This window comes from Nomascus leucogenys, chromosome 4 (assembly GCF_006542625.1).
Source record: "Nomascus leucogenys isolate Asia chromosome 4, Asia_NLE_v1, whole genome shotgun sequence".
In the NCBI taxonomy this organism is placed as follows: Eukaryota; Metazoa; Chordata; class Mammalia; order Primates; family Hylobatidae; genus Nomascus; species Nomascus leucogenys.
Genome location: NC_044384.1, coordinates 101,790,752 through 101,809,136, shown reverse-complemented (window position 1 = coordinate 101,809,136; position 18,385 = coordinate 101,790,752). Strand labels below are relative to the sequence as shown.

At 54.5% G+C, this 18,385-nt stretch overlaps 2 protein-coding genes across 3 annotated transcripts in view; both read right to left on the bottom strand.

Moving 5' to 3' along the window:
• Positions 1-3,125, bottom strand: part of TRAIP (TRAF interacting protein) — a 28,259-nt gene extending 25,134 nt beyond the window's left edge. The window contains exon 1 of the mRNA XM_003257081.3: positions 2,915-3,125. Within this exon, the coding sequence (XP_003257129.2) occupies positions 2,915-3,012 (98 nt within the window). The 5' untranslated portion in view covers positions 3,013-3,125. The remainder of the gene's footprint in view (positions 1-2,914) is intronic.
• A 1,396-nt stretch (positions 3,126-4,521) lies between these two features.
• Positions 4,522-16,619, bottom strand: CAMKV (CaM kinase like vesicle associated). Of its 2 annotated transcripts, XM_012497765.2 has the most exons (12): positions 16,313-16,619; positions 8,837-8,945; positions 8,588-8,719; positions 8,334-8,408; positions 7,982-8,120; positions 7,723-7,843; positions 7,486-7,561; positions 7,259-7,395; positions 7,014-7,092; positions 6,714-6,801; positions 6,313-6,424; positions 4,522-6,219 (listed from the first exon to the last, which is right to left on the bottom strand). In XM_012497765.2, exons 2-12 carry the CDS (start codon positions 8,929-8,931, stop codon positions 5,861-5,863), a joined length of 1,413 nt encoding a protein of 470 aa, XP_012353219.1. In that variant the 5' UTR covers positions 8,932-8,945; positions 16,313-16,619; the 3' UTR covers positions 4,522-5,860. The 2 variants fall into 2 exon arrangements, with proteins under 2 accessions (XP_012353219.1, XP_030667618.1); XM_030811758.1 differs by having other exon boundaries at positions 4,524-6,424.
• Between the last annotated feature and the right edge of the window lie 1,766 nt (positions 16,620-18,385).

The window sequence follows — 18,385 nt, the reverse complement described above, 5'->3', positions numbered from 1 at the left end:
TAAAACAGATGACAAAAGATATACCACGCGGTCACCAAAAGACAGCTGAAGTGGCTATACTAATAGCAGATAAAATGGACTTTAAATTAGCCAAGATAGGCCAGGCATGGTAGCTTACACCTGTAATCCCGGCACCTTGGGAGGCCAAGGTGGGCGGATCATGAGGTCAGGAGTTTGAGACCAGTCTGGCCAACACAGTGAAACCCTGCCTCTACTAAAAATACAAAAAAAAATTAGCCAGGCGCGGTGGTGTGCACCTGTAATCCCAGCTACTTGGGAGGCTGAGGCACGAGCATCACGTGAACCCAGGTGGCAGAGGTTGCAGTGAGCCAAGATTGCGCCACTGCACTCCAGTCCGGGCCACAGAACGAGACTCCATCTCAAAAAAAAAGAAAAAAAATTAGACAAGATAGGCTTTGAATTAAAGTTACAAGAGACAAAGAAGGACAAAGAAGAACATTAAAAAAAGTTCAATCCTGCAAGAAGAAACAATTATAAACACCAGCCTGGGCGACACAGCACGATCCTGTTTCAAAAAAAAAAAATTATTCCAAACAATAACTTTACTTAAAAATATACAATTGGCCAGTTGTGGTGGCTCATGCCTGTAAACCCCAGCACTTTGGCAGGCCAAGGAGGGTGGATCGCTTGAGTAGAGGAGTTTCAAACCAGCCTGGGCAGCATGGCGAAATCCTGTCTCTACAAAAAACAAAAATTAGCTGGGCATGGTGACATGCACCTATAGCCCCAGCTAGCTGTGAGGCTGAGGCAGAAGGATTGCTTGAGTCCAGGAGGTCAAAGCTGCAGTGAGCAGAGATTGCACCACTGCAGACCAGCTTGGGCAAGAGAGCAGGACTCTATCTCAAAAACAACACCAACAAAAAAAAAATACCACACATACACACAATTAAAATATTCAATAATAATGTAGAAGTGGGAAGAGAGTGTTAGTATTCTAAGCTCTTTGAGTTGCCTGGGAAAATGAGAAAGGTAATGATTAACCTTGAAATTGGTAAGTTAAGGATACATACCTTAATTTCTAGGATAACCACTTATAAATGGAAATGGGGTACATAACGACCAAACTAACTGAGGGAAAAATGGAGAAATACAGAATATTTAACCAATTCCCACCAAGGCAAGAAAGGAGAGAGTAAGATATAATAGGCAAGACAAAACATAATCCACTAAAGACAATATATTTACTCTTCATTTAATCATTAATTGCAACAATTTTAAGTAGACTAAATGGTCCAGTTAAATACAAAGATTATCAGACTGGATTTTTAAAAGTCCAACTAAATGCTGTTTTCCCAGGCTGGGTGTGGTGGTTCACGCCTGTAATCCTAGCACTTTGGGAGGCAGAGGTGGGTGGATTGCTTGAGTCCAGGGGTGGGTTCGAGACCAGCCTGGGCAACATAGCAAGACCCCATCTCTACTACAAATACAAAAAAAAAAAAGTCAAGCATGGTGGCAGGCGCCTGTAGTCCCAGCTACTTGGGAGGCTAAGATGGGAGAATCACCTTAGCCCAAGAGGTCGAGGCTGCAGTGAGCCGAGATGGCACCACTGCACTGCAGCCTGTGTAACAGAGTGAGACCCTGTCTCAAAATAAAACAAAACAAAGATCTTTGCGGTAAGCTAAAGTACTTTTTAATGTATAAAAAAAGAAATAAATGCTGTTTTCAAGGGATACATGTAAAACACAAGGACACAGAAAAGTTTAAAGTAAAAGGATAGGCCCTAGCATTTTGGGAGGCCAAGGCGGGTGGATCACCTGAAGTCAGGAGTTCGAGACCAGCCTGGCCAACATGGAGAAACCCTGTCTCTACTAAAAATACAAAAATTAGCTGGGCGTGGTGGCGCACGCCTGTAATGTCAGCTACTTGGCAGGCTGAGGAAGGAGAATCACTTGAACCCAGGAGGTGGAGGTTGCAGTGAGCCGAGATCGCACCACTGCACTCCAGCCTACACGACAGGAGCGAGACTCCATCTCAAAAATAAAATAAAACAAAAATAAATAAATAAATAAATAAAGTAAAAGGATAGAAGAAAATAGAGTAGGCAAACAGAAAATAAAGTACAGTACTCTTAGAGGCGAGCTTAATTTCTAGTCTAACCAAACAGCAGTGGCTCCCTCAGCATGGGGCTCAGGCTGTCAGCAACACAGGCCTAAACAAAGCTTTGCAAGTAAGCCAGGAGCCATCAGGGTCATGCCTGCCGCTCTGCTTCCTAGGGCCTTTAGCCCCACAAGACCCTGTGATTATTATCACCCACCATTCCCAGGGGTAACGCTGCCTTATTTCTTTTGCTAGGAGGTCCAAACCAGCCTGTCCATATCTGCTAGGGGAATCTTTCCCCACTAGCTGTACACTCAACAGAATGGCCCTACACGGTCAGCAGGACCCCTGTATAGGGGAGCATCTCCTTGCCTTCCCCGTGTTAAACGGGTTTGCTGACATGGCGAATACATTGCGGTGTCTGGACAGTGAGATGACTCTGGGTAGAATAATTCCAAACCATCAAGTAAGGCACAGCAAACCCTCTTGGGTAGCCAGAAGCCTAGCAGGTTTCTATGTGGAAGAAATAAAAGGACTTGTTGACGTGGTGAAAGCTCACCCTTGCCCAGGCTAACGGTTTTGAAATCACATCTGTTTGTATAGGTGATCAAGGAAGCATCTATCTTCACTGAGCCATCTTAGTCCCCCTCAGGCTTAGCTCAGCTATCACCTCTGCCAGAAAGCCTGTCCTGACCCACTTCTGCCCAGGTTTGGAAGCTCCCGTGGGGCCTCGTCTAGGAGAAAGGTTCTCATCACTTGTCTGGATTCTGGGGATGGACCGCCTGGAGGCCCGACACCTCACGGCCCTGAAGCGGTACCCGGGCAAACACCGGGCCCCAACACTGCAGTCACTCACCACTGCAAGTGGAAGGTGTGGCCGCAGTGGATGGCGGCCACGTCGCGGGAGTGATCGAAGAAGTCGGAGCAAATAGTGCACAGAGCACGGATAGGCATGATGGCTGGACTCAAGGGGCCCAGGCAGCCAAAGAAACTGCTACAGGTCCAGCTTCGTAGACGCGCCCCCGCGCCTCCGCTCGCTTCAAATTTGGCTCCGCAGCACGACTTCCTGGAGCGTGCCGGAAGTGACAACACAAAGCTTTGGGCGGAGCGTGAATACTTCGTCTGGATTGGGCAAATCCTCGGGTGGGCGGAACTAGGGGCGAGGCTTAGCGGCCCCGAGACCGTAGAGACTCCTGGGCGGAGCGCCGTCGCTCTCAGGCGTCATCTGGGAGGACTCGACCCGCCGCTTGAGAGCGCAGCGTTATATCAAGGCGGGGAGCAGCGAGGCTGCCAGCTGGACCCTTTTCCAGGGCAAGGCAGCGCATTGTGGTCCCACGCCAGAGCTGGCGCGAAGCAGACTGGGCCAAGGCAGAGAAAACCGCAGCCGCAAGGGAATAGAACAATGGTCCCGATGGGTCCCTTGGGCTCTGGACAGTGCTGGACCATGCGCTATGGTCCATAGTTCCCATAGACCAAAATACTCTACCCTCTCAGTCCTCAGTTCCAGGCGATTCTGGAAAGATGGACACATAGGCCCCAGTCCCTCAGGTCACCCCAGGCCAACCTTGGCTTCATCCAAGTAAGATATGACTATCCTTGAGTTTGGAGACACTAGGGCCAGTACCCTGACTTTAGCTCTTAGCTCTCAGGAGGATCAGTTATGCTTGGGACTGTAGTAGGGTTGGAATTTTGGAGGCCCAGATGCTTCAAAGACTAGAGACTAACAAATCCTTTTTATTATTCCCACATCAGAGGTTATCTTTGAGGTCCTCCCAGAGAGCAGCATCCCTGGTGAGTTCACCCAGGCCCACCTGGGCTGGAGTAAGTCAACTTTTGGGTTTTTAGGCTTAGTATCTGTGGCAATGTTACTCCCTCTACCCAGAAGAAACCCTGTGCATAGCCCCATAATATAAAGCTGATCTGCTCCAGCTGAAATAGACCCAGAGTGAGATTTCATTTGGGGCATAGGTGGAAAGCACAGGTGTTCACAGAAAGAAGGAATCAACACAGAGCAGCATAGAATCTTTGTGCATTGCTCACCCTACACCCTCTCCCCAGCTCAGGGAAGCTATCTGGCTATGAGCAGGGTCTGTCCGTGTTGTGGCTGGCCCAGGTAGATTCCAGCTCTATGCCTAAATCGAGAGTAAGGCTCCTTGGTCAACAGGAGTCAAAAACAGCAGCCCTTACTTGAGCTCTCAGCCCAGGGAGTATTCCTTGGTCCAAATGCAGCCCAAGACCCACTACTCACATGGATTTCTAGAGTCCAGAGGACCACCCCCCACCACCACCTTTGAGGAATACACTGTGGTGAGGATGATCTTCACTCTCAGCCCAAGAAATCCACAGGGCACTGTTCACTACTACTCCCAGCCACTACTTGTGAACCTGCTCCCAGCCTCTCCCCTCCCCACTGCCTTCCAGGGGCTCCTCCCCAGTAGGACAGAGGAAGCAAAGGCGAGAGGGTGGCCAGAGGCTTTGCAGGGTGATGTTTATTTGCCAGGTTCAGCAGGCACACAGTTAACCCACCGACCTTCACACACCAGAGCAGACCCACAGGCATGCAGGGAGAAGGACAGGACCACCACGGAGTGCCGAGCAAGGGCGAGGACCAGTGTGGCTGCCTGTCCAGGCTGTGGTAGGGTCTGACAAAGGGCACCTGTCAGGAGCCTCCCTCAGGAAACTGGGGAGTTTAACTCTACTTCCTCATCCCAGAAAAAGCAACTCAATGTGGCTCTGAGGCACCTGGGCCTCTGATAGAAGTGAGCTGTAGAAATAGAGGGAGTTCCTCTTCATTTCATTGTTGAACTGAGCAGAAAAGCTGCCCCTGTAAAGGGCAAACCCCCAAATCAGATTATGGGTTATTGCCATGCAGCAAGCCCCCTAGGGTGGAGAGGACTTGTGGACTGAGATTGCAGGGGGTGGGCATCTAGGAAGAGCAAGGAGATATCAGCCCTCCCTGTCTGGCCCAGGGTAAGGACCCAGTAAGGCTGGGACACTGGGTGCTGGGCCTGTACTCTGCCCTGCCAGGTCTCATTGCCACGTCCTAATTGTTCCTCCTTTCCCTTAGAGGCTCATGAGGCTCAGGGTACAGGGCAGCCCACTGCAGGACTCGGAAGGGCAGGAAATAACACAAATAACAGGGTCTTAGGAGGGACAAAAGTGGAAGCTTCTGCCCTCCTACTCATTCTCTCCACTCCTGAGGACCCCCACAGCTAGTGAGCAGTGTCCCTAGCCATGTGCCCAGTCTGGACTTAAACATACTGCCCTACCTTTCTGCATCCTCTATACCAGCCTGTATCTGCTCCTAGAGCAGCCCACACACCACAGGCACACACCTTCATGTGCAGGAGCCTAAGACCACTGACAGGGCCTCGCTGGAGGACCAGCTCTCAGGGCAAGGCCACCCAAGTTTAGGGCCTGGGAGAGTGTGGGACCTGCAGGGCCTGCCTAGGGGAATGGTGAGGCAAGAAGGGAAGGGGAAGGAGAGCAGGAGCCCCCTGAGTATCCCTAGAGCAGCATCCCACAAGGAACAGAAACTGGTGAAGCTAGCAAAAGACAGAAAAGCCACAAGGAATCCATGCAGGGGCTGGGGCCGGCCCTGCCACTGGCCTGCCCACCACTCACACACATACACACAGGAGACGAGACTGCTCTCCCGTGACCCCTAGGTATGCCCCACTGGGATGCGGGGGCATGGGGGAGCGAGGGCATCATGCCAGTGACTCTATGTACAGTGAGAAGCCCCTCATCCACTCTCCCACCCTCCTGCCCATCCCCCGCCCCCCCTCACCAGGCTGCCTACTCAGCTGGCCTCCTCCCTTTGAGACTCCTGGGCATAACCAGCAGCCTCTTCCCCTTTACTAGAGGGTGGAGCCTGGCCTGTGGTGCCCTCTGGGGCTGTGCTGTCCGGCTGGGCCATAGCCGGCTCAGGGGTGGCAGCGGCCTTGGTGGCCAGTGTGGCACTGCTTTGGGTGGTGGGCACAGTGCTCTCTTCTGTGGCTGGTGTGGCTCTCCCATCAGTGGCTGGAGTAGCGCTCCTGTCAGTGGCTGGGGTGACACTCCCATCAGTGGCTGGAGTGATGCTTCCATCGGTGGCTGGGGTGACACTGCCATCAGTGGCTGGGGTGGCACTTCCATCTGTGGCTGGGGTGGCACTACGGTCTGCGGGGGCCACATTATCACTCTTTGCAGCACGAGCAGCATCACCCTCAGGGGCTGAGGTAGCTCCACTCGCAGCTGCAGCTGTGGCCCCACCTGCAGCCCCGGGGGTGGCAGTGTCTGTGGCTGAGGCCAACTGGGCTGCAGCCGTGCTGGACTGCTCTGGTGCCCGGAGCCGTTTCATGAGGGTGGTCACTCGGACAGCCTTCTGAAAGGAGCACAGTGGAGAAAGGCTAAGGGTGAGGCTTGCTGGATCCATTGCTTGGCAGTGACCAAACCAAACTCCTTCCATAGTACCCCCGGCCACCTCCATCCACCCCAGGGCCAAGTACTCAGCTGCTCAGCACTCCTACTTAGGGTAATCACAGTGGCTACACCCACACCTGATGGCCTGAGAAAAGCTTGTGTGTGGCTGCAGGGGTGTGATGCAGGCAAGAAACTGAGTGCCAGAAGGAATACTTGGGATAGAGCCAAGAAGGGAGTTATCCAAGCCTTACCTTCCACTTGGCCCTGGCAAAGTTCTTTTCAATCTGGGCACAGACACCATCCTTGATGTTCTTATCAGAAGCAGCATTGCCAGAAATCCTGGAAAGGGTGCAAGTGTGTCTGGATCTGAGAGAATGAGCCTTTGTGGAGACTCTGCCCAGCCCTTCTATGTGGCATCCAGGGACTACCAGGCAGAAGCTCTGGGCTGGCCTGAGCTCTAGGTGCCTGCACCCCTTCTAGGCCTCAAAGATGGGGCTGCTAGGTGTGAGGGGGACCCTGGCCTCTCCCACCCTCCCCTGGACCCTGCTCACCACTCATGGGAGATGGCCTCTTCTGCAGTGATCCGCTGGTCTTGCTCCACCTCCATCAGCCTTGTGACCAGGTCTTTGGCTGTGGACAAAACCAAGGAGGGGATAGTCATGGGCACCCCATCTCAATGCCTAGAGGTGATAAATGGGCTGGGGGACAGAAGCAGAATACCACAGAGGAAGCTGAGAGCAGGACACCCTCCCCACTCCCTTGCGTTCTACCAAGTGCTGGGCAGGCACCTCCTCACCTGCCTGCGAAATATCATCCCAATATGGAGAGTCAAACTCATAGTCACCAGCCAGGATCTTGCGGAAGAGATTCTTGTCATGGTTCTCATAATCATCTTCTTCCACCTCCTCATAGAAAGGTGGGTTGCCTGAAAGACTGCATGGGGGAAAGGTCACACAGAAAGGCCACAGACACATGCCCCCACCCCATCTGACTGCAAGCCTGCTTGTCCATCTGTCCACTCACAGGATGTACATGATGACTCCAATGGCCCAGCAGTCCACAGGGCGTCCATACCGCTGCCGGCCTACCACCTCTGGGGCTACAAACACAGTGCCCATCTGCTGGTCAGTATCAGGCCTAGCCAGGTCCAGTACCATCCACACCAGCTTCCTGAGATGAGCACATTTTCCCCGTGCCCAGAGCAGCTCCCTAAAGGCTGCCCCCCATTATCCCCCTGCCCCTGCCCCACCCCCTGCTTGCCCAGATACTCGGGGGTCCCACAGGGCTCCTTGATGAGGCCATTTTCTAGCTTAGCCAGATGGAAGTCACTGATGACAATCTTCGAGTTCTTCAGCCGGTTGTAGTAAACCAGGTTCTCCAGCTGTGGTGTGAGAATAGCATGTGGGTGAGCAGAAGACACCATGAGGACCCTAGAGACTAGACCAAGGCCCTGAGGTGCTGCCCACCCCAGCACCAGCCCAGCTGCCAACTGGCCCTTTGACTCTGGCTCTGGCCTCACCTTGAGATTCCTGTGCACGATCTTGAGTGAGTGCAAATAGGCCACGGCCTCCAGGACCTGCCGTACCACGTTGCTTGTGTCTCGCTCCGAGTAGTAGCCCTGGTCCAGGATCCAGTCAAACACCTCCCTCCCCGTGGCCCTGAGGGACACCAGCCCTTGAGCCTGGCGTGGGCAGAATCAGGGGTAGGGCAGGAGCACTTGGGTGAGCTGCTTGCGCCAGGCAGCTGGCTGAGCAAGGCACAGGGACCTGGGACGCCAAGGGTCCAGAAAGGGGGTTTCCTTAGCTGCAGAGGGTGGGACAGGTGAAAGCCCTGGGTGCTGGGGAATCTTGGGTCCCCAGACCCACACTCACAGCTCCAGGAAGATAAAGTACTCCTTGCGGGTCACAAACACATCCACCAGCTGTAAGATGTTGGGATGCTTCACCCTGGCGACAGGGAGGGGAGCCAGTAGTTAGGACTGGATGAACCCCTGGGAGAGGCTGTGGTTGCCACAGTGGCCACAGCAGACTAATTGGCCAGAGGCTGGGACTGCCTGAGGCCACTTGCCCTCTAAGCCCTTCCCTGCTGCTTCCCACCCCGCCCCAATCCCAGGCCTCAAACTCACATCTTGAGGATGCCTATCTCGTTCTTGGCAGCTTTCCGCACCTTGCGGCCGTCCCGCTTCTGGAACTTCTTGCAGGTGTGCAGCTTGCCTGTCGTCTTGTCCTTGGCCCGAAAGATTTCGCAGAACTCCTCACTGCAGCCGACAGGCACCCACTCAGGCCTGGCCTTAGCATCAGCTGCACTCCACTCCCACTTCCCTAGCCCCTGCCCACCAGCCCACCCAGCCCTGCCTGACAGGCCCAGCACTCACGTCTTGATGACCTGTCCCAAATCATATCTGTCAGTCACCTCCGATGGCTGGTTATAGTTCTTCTTGTCGCCCAGAGTCACACACCCAAACGGCATCGCCAGGCTCTAACCTGTAGGCACAATGGGGTCTGGCTTAGCTGTACTACTCTCCACTTCCCCACAACATAGGGGCTGCTTTTGGGAGACCCCAACCTGGCTCAGGCCAAGCTAGGGGCAGAGACCATACCAGGAAGGGCTAGAGGATAGGCAGGCTCAGATCCTACCCCTGCTTTTCTGGCTAGACATCCAGCTACTCAGCTTGGCTGCCTGAACTACAACAGCCTACATATGAAAAAATGTATTAAACTGATATATAAGGGAATAGTTTTGTATTCTATACACTCAAAAAAAAGACTTATCAAACAGTTTATTTAAATTTCAGCTATTTCACAGATGAAGGGGGCTATAACCACCCACCCACCTGCTAGTCATCTCTGAAGGTCTAGAGCTAACAAGTGTTAGTGGATACATGAAGAAGGTGAGCACTGCTAGGAGAGGGCAACCTCCCCTTTGTAAAGCAATTTGGTAAAACCACTAAAGTCAAACAAACATACCCTATGAACCAGTAATTGCACTCCTAAATACGTGCCTACAGAAGTGCACACATTCGTGCATCAGGACAGTCATACAATGCTCATAGTAGCCATATACGTAATCACCAAAAATTGAAAACAGACCAAACACCACCACCAACAGGATGTATTGTGATAGAGTCACACAATGGAATATTACATAGCAATGGAAACAAAGGAGCTACAGCTATACCCAACCACCTGGTGACTCTTACACAGTGTTAAGTGCAAAAAGACACAAAAGAATACATATAGTATGAGTCTATTGATAGACAGTTCAAACAGGCAGAACAAACCCGTACTGGGGATACAAACACAGCAGTAGAGCTATAAAGAAAAGCTAGGAAATAAGCAGAGTCAGATAATGGTGCCTTCTAAGAGAAAAGGAGGGGTTATGATTGAATCAGGACACATGGGGGGATTCTGGAAGACCTATTTTTCTTTTCTTTCTTTCTTTTTTTAGAGACAAGTCTCACTATGTTGCCCAGGCTGGAGTGCAGTGGCTATTCACGGGCGCAAGCCCACTACTGATCAGCACAGGAGTTTTGACCTGCTTCGTTTCTGACCTTGGTTGCTTCACCCCTCCTTTAGGCAACCTGATGATCTCTAGCTCCCAAGAAGTCACCATACTAATGCCAAACTTAGTGTAGACACCCAACTGGCATAGCGCACGACAGCCCAGAGCTCCTGAACTCAAACGATCCTCCCACCGCAGCTGGGATTACAGGAACCCGCACCACGCCCGGCTGTTCTGTCACCCAGGCTGGAATGCAGTGGCATGATCACAGCTCACTGCAGCCTCAACCTCCTGGGCTCAAGCGATCCTCCCACCTCAGCCTCCTGAGTAGCTAGGACCGGATCATAGGTGCACACCACCACACTGGCTAATTTTTTTTTAATTTTTTTGTAGATACAGTATTTCATTATGTTGCCCAGGCTGTCTTGAACTCCTGGGCTCAAGTGATCCTCCCGCCTCAGCTTCCCAAAGTGCTGGGATTACAGGCATGAGCCGCCACACCCGGCTTGGGTAAATTTTTTAAAGTTTATATACTGATGTACCCTCACAAACTCTTTTCTGGAAGAATACTGAAGGAAATAAGAGTTCTCTCCTTGGCAAAGAATTGGATGTCAAAAGGGCAGACATATCTTTTGTTTACTAATTTTCTGTGCGAATTTTTACTATTTTACTATAATAACTTCAATGAATTTAGTAAATACTGCACTCAGGCTCAGTGCTTGGGTGATTCCTCAGAGGGATAATCTGGGTGGAGAGGCAAGGTAAAGCTTTGGAGGCAGCATTAGGACTCAATAGGGAAAGATTTGCCAGGAGGTATGCAGGTGTACTGGGCAGGAAGGGCAAAACAAGCCTGATCCTGGTCCCAGCTTTCGGCTCTGCATATGCATTCATGCCCACTGGGGCCCACAGGGGACCTGGGCTGTCAGGTCCAGGTGCAAGGCCCCCAAACAGAGCAGATATAGCTGGCTCAGTGAGCACTAGGCACTCTTTACACCTGGGGCACGGTGTCCCACAGGTCTGCAACCCTGCCAATTACAGCCCAATCCTCATCTGTAGTGCTAGGTGGGCTGACTCCAGTGTCCAAAGGAAAAGGCACTCATAGCCCATGCTCAAAGGTGGGGGTGGGGGGTTAGTGACTAGACCTTCACAGATCTGATGCCAGGGTGTGTCTCCATAATACCCGGTCAGTGTGACACTGGGGCTACAGCAAGCTCTGCACTGAGGCTGCGCTGAAATTGCTCTGCCTCTGCTGACTGTGCATGTTTTCCCTCCATGCCAATTAGCACTTGCCGTGTGCAGGGCCTGAGCTAGGGCCTGGGGGTACCTAGATGCTCCCCGACCTGAAGGCACTCACAGTCTCAAGGTAGTGGAGAAGGGAGGAGGCAGAGGAGGCAGCTTGGCAAGATGAACCCTGCCAGCCAAAGTCAAAGACCAGGACCCAAACAAGCCCCATGGCCAACCCTGGCTGCTACTTGCTTCCTCCCAGGCAGAAGCCAGCCACCAGGCTGTGATTCCCAGTAGTCACAGCCCTGGAAATTCTCCCTCAGATTTGCCTTCAGCATTAGGGAACAAATTCTATCATTCCTTCATCTGGGTTGCTTGGGCTTAGGGAATACAAACGCATTTCATCAGCGTTATTCCAGGCAGGGTTTAAGCCGTCTTGTGAGGCACAGCAGAGGCAAAGGAGAGGCTTTGAAGATCTTCACTGACTGCATGTCTGCCACCATGGCCACAACCCTGCACTCCTCCACTGGGGAGAAGCATGTGGCCAGAATCCCATCCTCACAGCTGAGAGCAGAGACATAACCAGTTACCATTGCCGGCCACACATTTTCACACCATGACATCTGCGGGAGGGGGCCTGCAACAGTCATCTCAGACTGAGGGCCGTGTACTGGGCAGGAGGGTGGTACCTTAGCCTGCAGTATCCCAAGAAGGCTGGGAGGGACCTGTGCCCCAGCTCTGTTGCTTTGCTTACACCATTCCCTCTGGCAAGAGTGCCCTTCCCCCAAAAGCCTCCTGTCAGATTCCTATTTGTCACGGCAGAGTTATTTATAACATTTAAAAAAATTCAGCAACTACCTAAATGTCCAACAACAGGTGACTCGCCAGCTCAACTGTGTCCACTCAATGGTAGGAAGTGTGGGCACTGGCAAGAGCTCTGCCCACCTTGGCTTTCCTGTGGAGCAGCTGCCACATGAGCGAGGTGCTGAGAGCAGAACTGAATCTCTTCTTTCATTGTGATTTCTGACATCATAAGGTGGTTTGTGCAACACATTGTCCAAAACAATCCTGATGCTCCAAGGCCAGACTCAAAATGGCCCTTTTCTGAGATACCTTCCACAACCTCCATGCCCCACCCCCCACCCCACTCCAACAGCTCCCAGCTCTGCCAGTGTGGCGTGGGTGGGAGGTTTTGTGCATGACTGTCCCTGATCCTGGCCCCAGCTTTCGGCTCTGCATATGCATTCATGCCCACTGGGGTCCAGGGCTGGTCATGGGGGTCTGTCTCATGAAAGGCACAGAAAACTAGGCCTCTACCCCGTAATGTCAGCCTGGAGCCATGTCCTGCAGCCTCAAGGCTGAGATGGGAACAGATCTGTCTCCCCTGCCCCCTACTGTGGCTGCCCAAATTTCAGCCAGTCACCACTCCTCCTCCTCCTCCTCCTCCTCCTCCTCCTCCTCCTCCTCCTCCTCCTCCTCCTCCTCCTCACCAGTCTAACTATACTGGCTTGGGGCCCCAGACTTGGCCCCAGGGCAAAGAGAGGAGAAAGAGGGGCCTGGCTTTCAATTAGCACCTTGATTCCCTCCTCCCACACCCACTCCACCATCTGCTATCCACTGTTGCTCCCTGGGAGGCTTCGGGTGTGTGCACCAAGCCCTGGGCACCTGCTTGCAACAAAGGAGACCTGGGAGGAGCAGCCAAGGGACAGCTCTCAGAAAGAGAGGAGGCCAAGTGGAAGGGGTTTGTATTTCTCACCCCCATGGCCCAGACCCAACACCCAACGATGGAGAGCTCTCCTCTCAGCAACACAGGATCTGAGCTCTTCCTCAGGTACATTTAGGCCACGGAAGGGCACGGGAGCTCCACAACAGCCGTTTCCCTGGAGACATGGCTCCCTCCACTCTCTGCAGAGGAACTGAACAGTATGCACTACGGGCTGCCCAAAGGGAGCTTGTGGGGAGTGCAGGCCCTGGTGCCGCCATTGCCCTCCAGCTGGCTCTCATGGAGCCTGAGAGCCAAGCACTCCCCAGTTACGGCCTGCTCCCAGGGCCTGACCACTGGGCTCCGGGAACTGAGCCTCCAGCAATCCTGAGGGGTGCTCTGTTGGTGCCCTGGTGATAAATGGTCCCCCAGGGACTCTACTGCATCTTTAGGCAAGTCTGGCCCAGGGAAAGCCCAAACGGGACAAAGGCCAAGAGGTCCAGAGGCCCCACATTGGGGTCCTGTCCCCTCTTCCGCTGAGATCATCCTGGTTCAGGCCCTACCTTTCATAGACATAAACAGAGTTTCCTGCTACCTTGGTTCCCTGCCACGTGGGGCTCCAGAGCTTGCAGTAAATCTAGGGAGGCCAGGAGGGGCCCAAGAGGCCTCCAGCTGCCTCCCAACAACTGTAGGCAACACCTCCTAATTTAGTGGCAGCTGTGAACACCAGCCTGCAGGCACCCCCTCCTCTCTGCTGCTCTACTCTCTCAAGGGCTGGGGCTGGGTTTCCTGCTGCAATGAACATGCTGAAGCCCAAGCCCTGCTTAACTCACAGCTGAGGTGTCACCCACAGAACCAGGGGAGCCGAAGACCTCACTCAAGGTCTGTTAGGAACAAGGGCCAAGCTTCTAGACCACCATCCAATTGCTTCGGGGGACCGGTCAAGATGCTGCCCTGACTGAGCCTCAGGCTCCAGCTAAATCATGGTAGAAGTTCCTACAGCTGAATTTTGCCCATCTAATGAGGGAGTATTGTGGGGAGGTCTCTCCAGTCTTGGGGGTGGGCATGCAGTCCAGTGCTACATCCCGACAGTTTAGCTCTCAACATGCAGGCAGAGCCAAAGGCCAGCTGTCTCCTCCCAAGCACTTGGGGTCCAAATCTCTGAACCCCTGAAGGAGAATCCACTGGAGGCTCTGCTTCCCTGTGGGTGGAGGAGGGGAAATGCAGAGGAAGGCACTAGAGTAAAGGGTTGCTATGGTGATGGAAGTTTTAAAACAAGGGGAGGGGGAGGGGAGATGTGTTGGTCAGGTCCCTTCTTCAAGAATTTCCTGAGACTTTAGCCTGGCTCCTTCTTCAAGGTTCTGTGACCCAGGTCCCCATCAAGAAAGGGGAGGTGGGGAGATGGAGAGAATTTAGAAAAAAGAGAATGGGGCAGAGACACAGACAAAGACAGAACCTGTGATGGAAGAGGAGCAAGGAGATGACAAAGTAAAAGGGACACAGGCACAAAGGGCAGGAAAGGGGAGGTGGACAGGAGTTCTGAAGGGGGCGGATGGGTGCCCAGCAGAGCCCTAAGGCCTCCATGGCGATGTGCTCTAAATCCCTGGGCCAGGAGCTATCCATGGTACCAGGACCTTCGAAACTGCACCCTCCTGTATCCCCCAAACATACACTGAACTTGGCGTAGGAGGCACAGCCAAAAGGAGGCCAGCTCCTTGGAGCATGTTGGTGGGGAAGAGGCCAGCTGCTGCAGCCCCCCAGTCAGGACAGTTCCCAGCCCGTCTCTCTGCCATCACGGCAGCTTAGGTAAAGCTGGTCCAACATGTTGAAGGCAGATGCATAGGGGGATGGAAATGAGGCTCGGATGCCTGGCTGCTTCCCTTTATAGTCCCTCTTCTCAGTTGGCCCAGCTGTACTTAGACCCTCCCAGCCAACCCCTCCCCCATCTGCTATCCTTTCCAGGCTTTGGGTCCCCAGAGCCCCTCTTACAGCTCTGCTTAATCCCCTCTCACCAACCCCCAACAGCAGATCCTGCCATGAGTGCCAGAAACGGCACCACAAGCAACCCAGAAACAGGATAACTGCACAGCCCTTCCCCACCCCATGCCTCAGTTTCCCCAAATGGAAACCATGGAATCTGGCCTTCTCCCAGGGCAGAGGACTGCTTGCCTGCCTGTGAGTGGTGGCCAGGGCATGGGGCTGGAGAGTAGGGCCATCAGAGATATGTGAACGGCCAGCCTAGGAGGGCACCTGAAGGGTCCACACCAAATATTAGAAAAGGGAGACCCTTGCCCCACCCTGGAAACCAACCTGACTCTGAGTGGAGACACCAGTTCCCCAGTTGAGGAAACTGAGGCTCAGAAGTCGCTGGAGCTGCCAGGAATCAACTCTGAGGGTGGGGGAAGGCACCAGGTCTCTGAAGGTAGTTCTGGGGGCTCAAAGCCTGGACTTGGGGGTAAGGGGAGTACAGCACAGGGACTGGACTACTGCAGACTCTGAGCTTTTAGTGTGGGACAGAGGGCCCTGATCCTTAGGAAGGAACCTGGTGGAGCAGGCTCTGCCTGGGAGGTGCGGACAAAAGCAATTTGGCAGAGCTATGCGGGGAGGGGGCTGGGGCTCAAGAGCCCAGGGTCTCTGCCAGACAGTACAAGCTGGGGAAGGCAGAAGCTCACGCTGTCACTATCCCAGCCACCTCCAGCCAGGGGCCCTGCTCCCCACCGTGGTGCCACCCTGACCCCTTTCTCAAGTGCTGCTGGCTCGCCCCCGCTGGCACAGCAACACACATGCGGAAAGCACACGTGTGAGCACCAAGCCCCGCACCTCCCAGCAGGAACATGTGCGCCCCCACCCCCACCGTGCACGTGGGTCCCTGCACTGGACCCCCGGCTGGCCCCCAAGTGAAGGCTTGGAAGCTGAATTTTGGCTGGGGGGCTGCTGGTCCCCAGGGGCTTGGAGCTTCCTCCCCCACCCCGCGGCAGCCCCGCCCAGCCCCCTCCGGGTTGTCGCCCATAAAGAACTCTCCGTTGTCATGGAAATTAGTGACTGCTAAGCGGGAGGGAAGGGGCCCGGGGACAGTTGGGAGGGGCTGGAGGCGGCTCTGGGAACGGGGAGGGACGGCTCAGCTCTCGGCCCCTATCCTCACGGGGGACCACGAATCTTCGAGGGTTAATCTTTTCATAATTCCGAGCCGCAGAAGCTTCCCCCCAGAACCCCCAAGCCGTCCGAGGTAGTGGGGAACTTTAGCCCGACCCCGCACTCCGTCCCCCAAATCTGCAAAGCCCGCGCGCTCTGACCCCGCCAGGACCTCGAGCCCTCGCTGCGCCCCCGCACACTCTGCATCCCGAACCTCGAGCCAGGGAAACAATCCCCCAAGGCCCCACAACCTGCGTTCGGGAAGCGCCCCCAGCCCGGCCCGCCCCGCACCTGCAGCGCCGGTTGGTCACAGGGAGGAAGTGATCGCGGGCTCAGCGGGGCGCCGAGGGCTCCGGGGACGGCGGGCAGAATCCGCTCCGAGCACGCGGGGCAGACGCGGCGCCAGATGCAGCCGCTTCGGCTAGCGAACCTCCAGCATCGCCAGCCGCTTGCCGGCACCGGATTCGCACCCCGGGCCGGGGGCGGGCTGGGGGCGGGGCCTCCCAACCGGCCCCGCCCCGACCCTGGCGGAGCCTTAAGGGCAGAATCCCACTGGAGAGCAGGCGCGCGCGGGATGGCAGCGGTGCTGGTGAGCACTGCCCTGCTTAGCCCTGGCCAAGGTTCTCAACGGCTCCCTTAGGCCCTCAGCCTGGGGCCGGAGGAGGCCTCCTATGCGCAATGTAAGGGTTGGGGAGTGGAAAGTTGGGGGTAAGCCTGAGTCCTGGAGCTGCAGAGGATCGCTTGCCAGTCATTAGTCTCTAGGGAACCGGGGCTTTGCCCAGCTCCCCGAACCCGACCCAAAGGCAGGACCAACTTAGAAAAACCAGATGGGCAGTCGGGCTAGGGCAGGCTCCCCTACAGACTGGCATCCCCTAGTTAGGAGCAGTAAACACACAGAAGTGTGTGTTTGCAGGTAGTCAGTGTGAAAACAGTGAGGGCCCTAGACTCTGGTAGCAAAGTCTCCTATCCCTCCCCATCCCCAACTCCTGCAAGGCCAGAGTCTTTCCCAACCATAAGTCCCAGCAAGGGTGGCAGGCACAGTCAGCCCGCTCCTGTGTGGCACCAAACTTCCCAAACTATAAAAGTCACCTGTGACATGGTGTGGCCTCTGCTTTCTTTTCAGTCTAATAACTCTCAAACACTTCATGAGTTGCATCACTCTAGTAGCCTGGCCTGGGATATGGGGACACAGGAGAACTGTGGCACCAAGGTATCCCACCTGGCCTGGGTGCTAATCAAAGGGAGGAGGCTCAGAACCACCAGGAGGAAGCTTTGAAGGAAGTCCTCGGCCATTTCTCTGTCCCTTGTCAGTGAGGCTCACACACCCAAAGCCTGACCCACACCCCTCACAAGACCTGAGGACCATCCTAAGGCCAGTATCTGAAAGCCAGACTCAAGCCTCTCAGTGTCTGGAGCTGGGCTTTATCCCACCTCACTCCTCCCAGTGAGCCTCTTGACCCTGCTGTGGGAGAGGGAGTTGGGGTCATCCCCAAACCCTCAGCCATCTTGAGGCTCCCCTGCATGGCCACCCATGGCCGATGACAGGAGGGACTGTCCAAGTCCAGAAGCTGGGGCTGGGGCTCAGACTGGAAGGCTAGCTTAGGAAATGACCGCCTCAAACAAGGTTCCTCAAAATTTTCCTCCAGAGGGGGTACTGAGCCCTTCACATTCCTCCCTGGCTTGGGGTTACCTCCTCTAGGCCAGGCTGGTACCACTTCTGGGGTCCCTGGGCTCTGAGTGGTCTCGGGTTATGGGACCCACCCCACCACTGGGTAGGAATCTCCTGGCAGGCTGGGTATCTGCAAGGCAGAACCCGTTTCTCATCTCAGTATGCTCGGCTGATGTCTGCAGAATGAATGAATGGCCTGGCACTGAGTCCTTCCTGCCATCTGCCCACTATTCTTGAAACAATGGGTCTCTGAGTTTTATGGTGTAGCCAAGCTGTGGCTTGCTGACCCCACACATGCCACACACACGTTTTCTGTCTTTCCTGAGGGTCATGGCTATCCAGGCATGGGGGTCAAGGAGAAGCTGGAATGGGGATTTTTAGGCAGGGGAAGGGGTGGCTCCTTAGCGCCCTGCCTGCTGCTGGCAGTACTCCACCTCTTCTTGGTCCTAAGCACGCTCTGTGCATGTGGGTGAGAGCACGTGGCAGGGTGTGTGTGCACACGTGTACGTGTGTGTATGTTCTCTTTTGCCGAGGGAGATGCAACAGCACAGTGTATGCAATGGTGCCCAGGGGCACGTGTGTCTGCATTCTTTGTGCACCCAGGCATGCTTGCTGGCACGTGTGTGTGGACGCTGTAGCTGGTCCCTGGAGTTATCAGTCCCCTTCCTGCCTGACACAAGTCTCAGGATTGTGGA